Genomic DNA, 10,117 nt, shown 5'->3' with positions numbered 1-10,117 from the left:
CTAAAATGCAAAGTTATTTTTTTAAATTTCAAGTCAAAATTATCATTTATTAGTAAGACCAAATATGGACAAAATGCAATAATTGTTCCTAAATCTTTCGGCAAGCGCAAAACTTCACAGCTCATTGTGCCTGGACAAGATGCGAGATTCTAAATCGTAATGAAGCTTCTCTGCCTTTCTGACTTGCTTCTTGATCTTGTCCATCTGGGTCAGCGCCTCTTCAGACATCTTCCCGTCCATCTCGGATTTCAACCTGTCCTTGTGAATCTCAGCCTCAACTTGGAGATGTCTGAGCTTCAGCAGTCTATTTTCATAATGCAGAAGTTCCACCTAAAGTTTAGATAATTTAAATAAGCATTGAACACTGGTTTAAACAGAACGCTCACTCTTAGCGATTCGAGTTCGTGAGTTGTGAAATTTGACTGGGCAGCAATTCTCCAGAGTCCCTGCACTTTAGGCTCAACGAACTCTTTATTATCAGGTCCTTGTGCTGCCAAACGATGAAGCCTATCATAGCCATCACGAATTTCTTGGTGGTGTGCTCTACCATTAAAATATAAATTTGAGCTGTTAATGCAATAATGATTTTAAATACTTTAATTTTTTTGCTTGGCCAGAGTATTTCTTCTCTTTCTCCTCGACTTGCTCAATATCATTGAAACCAGTGTTTTCTTCATCGAGAGAATCTATATTATGATTTTTTTTCATTTAAGTATGACCATTTGAATTTTTCAGATTTTTATTTAATTTTCCTACTTGCAACATTTCCTTGCTCGATGTCGGAGAGCAGGCCGTGATACTGATCAATTTTGTCCTGGTGGTGGGTGAATTCCTCATGTAATGTTTTTAATTCAGCAGCTGATGGAAAATTTCTTTATTTCAAAAATAACAAAATTATAAAATGGTTTTACTTGTAAACCCAGATTTTTCAGCTTTCATCCACAGCTTGTTCAGTTTCTTGTCTCGGAAGACTAATTTGTTTAGATGTTCGTCACCTGCTTCGTTGAAAGCTGGGTGGTTATCAGGTGTTTTGAGCTTCTTTGGGTCATTCACGTCTTCAAAGTGCTCCAATAACCCATAAGTGCTCATTATCCCTATTAATTTTTTCCTCATCTCTGCCTCTTTTAAACCTTCCTTGTCCCCACCGTCAGACTTCATTTTCTTGAAAGTGAGCTCCTCTTTGTCGTGGATTTTCAGTTCGCTGAAGAGCGACTTGAGCTTTGATTCTGTCAATCTCTGAAATTGACAAAAAAAAATAAGGTAAATAAATTATTTGCATTTAATTAAAGAAAAGACTTTCTGAGCCTTTGACCACAGAATGTTAACTTTGGCCATTCTGAACGGCGACTGCAGGTTCCTAAAGTAGGATAGGTCTAATTTGGCCTCCTTTTCGTAATTCATGTTGGCCTCTTTTGAATATTTATTGTTCCCACATTCCACGACGCTGGAGAAAAGCACCAAGAGGAAGAGCAGGTGCAGCGCACAATGGATTCCATTCATTCGTTTCATGGTTTATCTGCACATATTAAATATTCAATTAAAATAATGTACATAATAATCCGTATAAAATTATGTACTAGAAAAATAACTTCAATATTGCATCAAAGAAAAACCATACCTCAATAGAATTGTCTAAACAATTAATTAAATTTCGAGCAAAATTAATTCACGATTGTTTTCATCCCTATTTGCATTATTTTTCCTCTCTCATCTCTCGTTGTTTCGTTGCTCCTGCTCACTCCTGCTCTTCTCCTCCTTCTCCCCCTTCTCCTCTCCTTTTACATTTATTGCAATGCGGCCAACCTAACTGTAAATGGATGTTTTAAAATATAAAAAATTTAATTCAGAATCCAAACGTGTGTGAAAATCATGCTAATCACTTTATTTACAACTGAAAATGGTATAGAGTTTACATTCTACAAGCAATTAACGTACTTTATTGAATTTATAAATCTATTTTGTTCCCTCAAATGACGTCATTGGTTGGCAACATTGTTTAAATGGCAAGACCCAGCCCATTTTGCATGGAGACTGGTGGGTGAAAAACAGAACAACTACAGATTACTACAGAAGGGACTCAGCTGTCAGCACAAGTTTGTGACACAACCAACTCTCAAAAATAAAAACAAAATCCAAGAGCAAGCACAGAAGCTGGTTACAGAAGTCGTTTGGTTGGAAATCCAAGTTCCTTCTGCTGCTTTTGCAAAGGTTTTTTCGCCACCAAATCGAGCGAATCCAAGAATTTCATGTTGACCCAAATTTGATTTGCAAAGAAGATTTTTGATCGAGTCGCGAATCTCGAAAACTTCGCGAGCATAGCCAGCTATGGAAGTAGAATGTGAGGGATTCACGTTCACTTCGAAATTTGACTCTGGAAACTTGGATCGGGTCGAGTTCGTGCCGAAAAACAGACCAGGTAAGCTTAAAGAAGTTTTTCCTGCCAAAATAATAATAAATTGGTAAACTGGCGTTGTCACAAAATTGCCAAATTTTTTTCCTAAATTTTAGACGAACGAGATTCTTAAAATTCATACTAAATAATCATACCTAAAAAATACATATGTATTACAAAAAAAATCGTGATCGACAATCTTGACGATGTTTCTAGAAAATCACAATGGAAAAACAAACTCTGCGTCTGAACATCAGGACTTTGAGTTCAATTTGTGGACCAAACCAGATTGTGGACACACAGAGTTTGAGAATGGAAACAGGACATGGTTCTACTTTGGAATCAAAGGTGGGCATCAAATATATTATATATTTTTTTTTTTACATTTTATAAATTAAATATCATAAATTTTATTTTAAATATAGGAGGACCTCCTTTCTCTTTGGTCAAACTCAACATTATGAACATGAACAGGCAGCACAAAATGTTCAGTGAGGGAATGGCTCCTGTATTCAAAGTTGTGCCAGGACGAAACCATTGGGAACGAATCCACGACAAGCCGGCTTTCACGGTAAGTCCAAAACTGACATGCACTTGCAAAAAAAATGTTGTGTAAGCTTTTTATTGATTTCGGTTCGCATGAACCAAATAATATTAGTTTCCAGGAATTTATTGCATAAGACTGATGGATAAAAATATTCTTCAAAGCCAGACAAGTGCAACAAATTTATTCGATTTTATTCCTTGAATTCTATTTTTGCAGTGCTTGTGACGCAATTGATCTGCTCAATTTCAAAATAAATTTTGTTTAATCACAACGTTTCATTACATGTTTTTGGCAAGGGCGCAAGCGCTTGAGACATCAAAGCATGCGGAGGGCGATTGTATTTTTATTTTGGACAAGGTCACGCTCATTTGCAATTCATATTTTCTCATGCTCCTTTTCCGTTCGACCAGTGCTGTAACTTTTTTTGGGCTGGTCTAATCACTAAAAGATTTGGTGCTGAATTATTCAAAAGTTTGCAGTTGTTTTGCTGCATTGGCCTTGGCCGTGACAATTAAATTATTTTGTTGTAGAACTTCAATTTTAATTCAAATCAAAATTAAATTATTGCCGTCTTGATTTCAGACTGAGCAGAAAAAGTTCACCCTGAGCTTCAAGTTCCGCACCCTGGAAAACCAGAACGCCACCACCTATTTTGCCTTCACCTACCCGTTCTCGTACACGGACATCCAGAACCACCTGAAACACATCGACACCAAATCTCAGCCTTACAAGCAGCAGTACGAGCAATCCAAGGATCCCAACACCATTTACTACCACCGCGAGTGCGTCGTCAGGTCCACGGAACACAGGAGGGTTGACCTTTTGACAGTCACCTCTTATGATGGCATCAGTGATGAGCTTGAACCCAGACTCAGGTAGATTAAAATTTTCATTTGGTCCTTTTTTTCCTGTGATATTATGGCTATGTATTGTTTACAGAGAGTTTAATTTAATTAGTGATTTGTAACTTACTATTTTAATTCAAAATTTGAAAAAATTGAAAAATTTTACCCTCAGGTACCTGTTCCCTGAGACCAATGTGCCAAGACCCCACAAATTCCCCAACAAAAAGGTTGTTTTCGTCAGCGCCCGGGTGCACCCTGGTGAGACGCAGTCCAGTTTTGTGCTCAACGGCATGCTCAACTACCTGCTGCAGCCCACCGACCCTGTGGCGCAGCTGCTCCGCAAGCAATTTGTCTTCAAGTTCATTCCGACCCTCAACCCAGACGGCGTTGCTAATGGACACTACAGAACTGACATGAGGGGCGTCAATCTCAACAGGGTGTATCTCAACCCGTCTCTAATCCTGCACCCCACCATCTTTGCAGCAAGATCTCTCATAAGGTAAACTTAACTCTAGTTTGTATGTAAAATAGCTGTAAATTTACAACCAAAAGAGCAAAAAGTTTCAAACCTTCCTCCATTTAAAAAAAAATTGTTTTTACGAATATAAAGAGGGTTTGTTTGTAGATTGAATTGAAATATTTATACAAAGCCATTTTAAAATGATTTTTTTTAATTTAATTTGAAATTGGTCTATATTATTAGATACCACCATTATGGCTGTGAAATGCCTGAGGAAGACAATATCCCTTGGGATTCAAATCTGTACACCACCTCTGAATCCTCAAGCCCTGACCTTCTGCCTTGCGGCTCGAATTCGGCCGTGTGTCAAGAGGAGAGCGACGGCAGCTTTTCCGACGGCTCCCCCAACCCAAAGCAAAGATTGTTGGCCAGCAAGAATGACGACGCAGCCAAGTTTGACGAAGACACCCGCAGCTCAGAGGGATTCCTCAATGCCAAGCGTCTATCGGAAATGAACATCGTTGACGAAAACAGCTGCAGTATTGTTTCCGTTGACGATATCACCAAATGCTCAGTTATGAAGAACAAGATAATCATCCAGCAATCCAACAGGACTGAAGTGGCGTCATTTGAGAATGTCCTTCTGACTGAGAGGAGCAAGAAGCAAGAGGAATTGACGCAGGAGCCTGCCGAGTCTGGTATTTTCATGTATTTGGATCTTCACGGCCACGCTTCAAAGAAAGGTTTGGTTTGAACTTTTTCCAAAAAAATAAATAAATAAATAAAAATCATTATTTTCTGTGGTAGGTGTTTTTATGTATGGAAACCACTTTGAAAACATAGAAGACAGCATTGAGACGTTCTTGATGCCGAAACTCATGTCTTTGAACAGTCTTCACTTCCACTTCACTTCCTGCAACTTCAGCAAGCGCAACATGTATCTCAGGTAATTAAATTATTAAATCAGAATTTGGATACAGGAAATTTAAAATTTTTATTATTCTAGGGATAAAAGAGATGGAATGAGTCGTGAAGGCTCTGGCAGAGTTGCCGTTTTTAAAATGACTGGGCTTGTGAGGTGCTATACTCTTGAATGCAACTACAACACTGGCCGTATTGTCAACACTTTGCCGAGCAGTGGCAAAGACAATGGAAAATCTCCTGCAGCACCTGTTGTTCCTCCAAAGTACAATCCTCCACTTTTTGAAGAAGTAATGTTTTTAAAATATTTCAATCCAATCTGAAATTTAACGTGCTTCTCTCAATCGCAGGTGGGAAAATCCATGGCAGTCTCGATCTTGGATCTCACAGGCTCCAATCCGTTGAGCCGCATCCGCCACTCCGAGTTCAGAGCGCTGTCTGGTGTAAAAGACTGGCTGAGACGCTACATCCAGACTGACCTCAGCATGCCTCGTATCCAGCGGAAAACAAGTTTTCAGGTAGGCCCTCGACATGATGACAATGAGCAGTCATTTTTCGTCTCATACTCACTGTGATTCTCAAATTCCATTTTGACGTTAGTCTATTGACAATAAAATTTTAAAAAAACCAATTGGTTATTTATGTTTGGTTCACAATTTATTTGTTTTGACCTTAGTTTGGAATTTGACATGATAAGAATTAAAGAAGGCCTATTTCATAGTTTGTTTTTGGCACATATTTGTTGCCAGGTGACCACCACCACAGGTTTGTCCTCCTGTGTCGTCTCCTCTGCTGGACCCTCCTCTCTGCCCCCTCTCGTAGACGCTTGTTCCTCTGCAGCTAGCCAATCCACCGCGCGCTCTGGTCGCCGAATTAAAACGCACCTCACACCCCTGGTCAACAAACCGGGCTCCAAAAGCGCCGTCATTGTGGTCGACCTCAAGGAAAACCTCGCCTCGAGCAGCCAAAACGCAGACTCGGTGATGAAACTGAAAAACCCAATGTCGCCCAAGGAAAATATCCTTCAGGCGCCGTCCTTCTCCAAAAGCAAACTGGGTCAAGAGGCGTCGGCGGGAAGAGTTTCCAAAACGCGCAAAGACAAGCCGAGCAGTTCTCCGCCCGAGGCGAAACTGATCAAGAAGTTGGAGAAGACGGACACAAGCGCCAAAAGCGTCCAGGTTCTCAAGCAAGGATCCAAAAGGCTGCGGATTTCGTCGGTGAAACAAGAGGTGCACTTGGAGAACACCTTCCAGGTGTTGGCGACCAAGCCGGACACTCTCTGGGACAGTCCGACGACGTCCAAGGCGAGTGGCTGGCGGCCCTTTGTGGAGCAGCAGCCCCTCAAGAAGCAGCAGTCTTCAGAGTCTGGTAAGGAGGCGCCGACTGGTGCCAAAGGTAAGCAGGTGCGCACCCCCAAGACGGCCCAGTTGCGGGGGCCGCACCTTTCGCCCATCAAGAAGGGCAACCTGACCAGGAAGAAGAGTTTCGAGTGGGAAAAGAAGAAGAACAAGATGCTGATCAAAAACAAAAAGCTGACTATCTCGAGTGAGGAGTCTCTCGAGAATGCTCCTCTGCCCGAAAACTTCTAATCGAGCGTTTCGAGCAGTCTGATTTTTTTCTCGTTGAATTTTCAATTGGTTTGCTACTGAACAAACCAGCAATTTTTACACGATTCAAATCCATTCAAGGGAGTTTACCTATAGGTCTGGGACAAAATTTCTCTCTGCTAAACGTTAACAAAGTAGACCATCTGTGATAAAAGTTAAAATCATCTGTCTTTATTTCATTTTGTGATTCGCAAGTGGTGACTTCTGAAAATTTATAATGACACAATTAATGCTATTTTTCAATTAAGATGATAAGTCCACCAAGTAAAATCTCTGATCTTCAAGTTTTTATTGTTATTATTTTTCTTGGAAAAAATAGAAAATTTCTTTTATATATTTACACCATGCTAATCAATTAAATAACCATAGTAAATAAAAGTTGAAACATTTACTATTTACTACTGAGAATAGAATAGCGAGTTTAAAAGTTTAAACCAATAATTTGGAAAACGGTACCAATTTTTCTAAATTAAATAGCATCGGCTTTTAAGGTGCAAGAGTTTCATATTGAAAATTATAGAAATATGAAAGTTGAATTACACATTTCTAGAGCTGTGCAAGATATCTATCTGTTTACAATGGAAACTATATATTGATGTGTTCTTGTGAGGCAGTAAAACACTCTGCCGTTAATATTTTATTTGAGTGAGACACTGCGATTAACGATTCAAATATTTCATTTGCTGAAGTAGCGATTAATGATTATCATGTCTAATCTCAAAAATTTTAGTGCATTATGCAATGCAATACCTAATTTTTGGTATTGTAGTCTTGTATTATTTACTTTTGAAGTCAAATTATTTTGTACATAATGGAGAAATATGAAAACCTGTTTCGACCTTTGTGTAGGCTTCAAAGTTACTAGTCTTTTGTTCCCTTCTGTTGCCAGACTAACGAGTCTTGGAATATTCAATAAAAGTACACCCTAATCAATTCTCAAAAATATATTAATCATTTTTCCATCACCCTCGGCACATCTTCCATATCAGAGGTTAAATAAAAATGGTTTGTTAAATTGCCTTCTTTGGATTTGTTAACTTTAATTAAGAATTACAATAATTGAGAATCATTAAATTTCATCCAATTGAAGCTGCACTTCCTTTATCATTGACTAGGACATTAATTTTTCACATTTTATCAAAACCATCCACTCGTCTCTTTTGTTTCTTGAGCACTCATGAAAAATAATCACAACTCTTTCTTGTCGGCACCAGTCGTGTACTTGTTGTACTTATTGTTCTTGGGTGGCAAACAGTAACAAGCCTCTGTCTGGCTGTCCATGTAGGATTTGCAGCCGAGAGTCATTGTGGCGGTGAATAGCATTTTAGACGCCGCCTTGCAACCTTTAAAGAAACCATGAAAACAATGTGAACCTTTTGGATAAAAAAAGGAAACCTTTTACAAAAGGTTCGCCCATGTGTTGGTGGGCCTCGCAGATCTTGTAGAGACACCTTTTGAAGTCAAAGTCGCACTTTTCTTTATCGACATTGCAAGTGTCGTAACAAATGTCATGCTGGTTGCAGCATTCGGTCATTTCAGCCACAGGCAAGTACTCCTCGTCAATCTTCAAATTTTATATTTTTATTTCTTAGTTGCGAGTAAAAAGAAGTACTAAACAATGTAAGAAAAGGAAAGGAAAAAATTGGCAAAAATATATATTATTCTAGTTGAGCTGTAGTTGAGTTTGAAAATGTTCTTGAATTGTTTAAAATTTTTGAAAACAAAAAGGAATAAAATATAAAACGGGAATAAACTGGTTAACGCTCATGAAATGTCATTATGAATTTTTTATCTTACTCTGAACAGATTCTGAAATTCATTAATTCACTGAGGGGCATAAACTATTTTGCTTTTTTCTTAAAATAAATTAAATAATTCTAACAAACAATCAAATTTAATTTGATTTTATAGTACTTTTTTAAGTATTTGTAAAAAATTAAGTATAATTAAGGCTTTGGGACTTGATAAGTTAAAGGGTACTCACTGTTACTCCAAGAGAGCCGCATCCATCGGAATTTGGTGTGTGATATTTATTTCGAACTGCTAACCCACCTACAATATGCAATAATACATAATGGTAAAAATCGTAAAAAAAACACACCATAAATTAGTATTTTAAGTGTAAGTAAACAGAGAAGAGTAAAATATATATAATATTTTTATTTTTTTCGTACTCAAAATGTTTTGTGCCAATCTAATGATTATGATATCCTTTGATCTTCCATTTTTAAAATTTATTAGTTTAATTCAATAAAAAACGCATCATGTGATGCAATACTATGCACAGCTAGGCTATTTTATGTGCATCATAAATCATAAAAATAAAAAAATTTAACAAATTGCAAATAATTATTATGTAAATGTGTGTAAAATTAATTAAATAAAAACTTTTTGAATGAAACCTATTAGGGTATAATATTTTATTTGAAGAAAAATAATGGTAAAAAATATTAAAGCTGACTATACCATTATTGCACTTAAAAGTACATGTCTCCTCTACGGCGGCGTCGAATACACTGTGGATGTCCCTGAAACGCCTGGCCACAGTGACGACATTGCCGAGCACGTCCTGAAAGACGGTCTCCGCGGCCAGCACCGCGTCCCTCAGGTTGTTGAGGGCGCCCGACCCGTAGCCGCTGTACGCGTACCCCAGAAATGTCAGCGCGTAAATGAGAATCTTCATCTTGGGAATCTGCAACATTTTCGAAAATTCACTCTCTAGTCCGCACGAGAAAGTCGAAACTCAAAATTAATGGCAGGCCCGATCAAAAGAAGCGCCGCCGGCTGGGTGTCTTACGTTCGGACACTCTGGTTGATGCGCTCCTCGAGGGAGGCGCAAAAATCACCCTGTTTTTATTTGCAGCCTCTTTTTCTCTTCTCAATGTGCGTCAGCTGGTCGCGCCGGAGTGCTATTTTCAGCGGGCAGTCTCAGTTCCTCTCCCACGTGACGTGATCATCCACGCCTGTCCGCGAATGAGAGAGCGGACAACGCATGCGTCGGACGTCCACGTCGCGATTAATTCCTGTTGGACCACTTGGACAAATCTTTAGTTTTTTGCCTCCTTTTAGACAAGACCACGACTTTTCCTGCTCCTAGATATTATATTAATTAAAATATATATTATTATTTACTTATTTTAATGTAAAATATTAAATTATAATAAAATAATTAATAATTTCAATGTAAAGTCATTAATTGATAATTTAATTTATTTTCTTAGCCGATAATATCTTATTTTTAATAAACTTGCTTTAAAAAATAAATTTTCTATTCCCTTGCTTATCGTTTTACAATTTTTTTTTTAATTGTTTATTCAATCATAGTGATGCAAAGGACGGGCAAAA

The 10,117-nt window shown here is 38.2% G+C and overlaps 3 protein-coding genes across 4 annotated transcripts; 1 reads left to right on the top strand and 2 right to left on the bottom strand.

The window, feature by feature from the left end:
• Nucleotides 1-13: 13 nt before the first annotated feature.
• LOC132194216 (alpha-2-macroglobulin receptor-associated protein) lies at nucleotides 14-1,764 on the bottom strand. The gene is made up of 7 exons (XM_059615372.1): nucleotides 1,619-1,764; nucleotides 1,297-1,516; nucleotides 912-1,236; nucleotides 757-858; nucleotides 596-686; nucleotides 387-543; nucleotides 14-330 (listed from the first exon to the last, which is right to left on the bottom strand). The coding sequence occupies exons 2-7, from the start codon at nucleotides 1,507-1,509 to the stop codon at nucleotides 115-117; spliced, it is 1,104 nt and encodes a 367-aa protein (XP_059471355.1). The 5' UTR covers nucleotides 1,510-1,516; nucleotides 1,619-1,764; the 3' UTR covers nucleotides 14-114.
• A 269-nt stretch (nucleotides 1,765-2,033) lies between these two features.
• LOC132194666 (cytosolic carboxypeptidase-like protein 5) lies at nucleotides 2,034-8,321 on the top strand. Its single transcript, XM_059616096.1, has 10 exons — nucleotides 2,034-2,416; nucleotides 2,609-2,740; nucleotides 2,818-2,963; nucleotides 3,522-3,814; nucleotides 3,957-4,283; nucleotides 4,488-4,987; nucleotides 5,052-5,190; nucleotides 5,251-5,455; nucleotides 5,516-5,683; nucleotides 5,915-8,321. The coding sequence occupies exons 1-10, from the start codon at nucleotides 2,326-2,328 to the stop codon at nucleotides 6,752-6,754; spliced, it is 2,841 nt and encodes a 946-aa protein (XP_059472079.1). The 5' UTR covers nucleotides 2,034-2,325; the 3' UTR covers nucleotides 6,755-8,321.
• LOC132194672 (group XIIA secretory phospholipase A2) lies at nucleotides 7,728-9,703 on the bottom strand. Of its 2 annotated transcripts, XM_059616118.1 has the most exons (5): nucleotides 9,570-9,703; nucleotides 9,239-9,464; nucleotides 8,757-8,824; nucleotides 8,168-8,336; nucleotides 7,729-8,115 (listed from the first exon to the last, which is right to left on the bottom strand). In XM_059616118.1, the coding sequence occupies exons 2-5, from the start codon at nucleotides 9,453-9,455 to the stop codon at nucleotides 7,961-7,963; spliced, it is 609 nt and encodes a 202-aa protein (XP_059472101.1). In that variant the 5' UTR covers nucleotides 9,456-9,464; nucleotides 9,570-9,703; the 3' UTR covers nucleotides 7,729-7,960. The 2 variants fall into 2 exon arrangements, with proteins under 2 accessions (XP_059472093.1, XP_059472101.1); XM_059616110.1 differs by having other exon boundaries at nucleotides 7,728-8,115; nucleotides 9,239-9,678.
• Between the last annotated feature and the right edge of the window lie 414 nt (nucleotides 9,704-10,117).

Source organism: Neocloeon triangulifer, unplaced genomic scaffold (assembly GCF_031216515.1).
Source record: "Neocloeon triangulifer isolate White Clay Creek 2 clone unplaced genomic scaffold, ASM3121651v1 ptg000001l, whole genome shotgun sequence".
Classification (NCBI taxonomy): domain Eukaryota; kingdom Metazoa; phylum Arthropoda; class Insecta; order Ephemeroptera; family Baetidae; genus Neocloeon; species Neocloeon triangulifer.
Note: the sequence above shows the minus strand (reverse complement) of the source record. Positions and strands in the feature narration are given on the sequence as shown.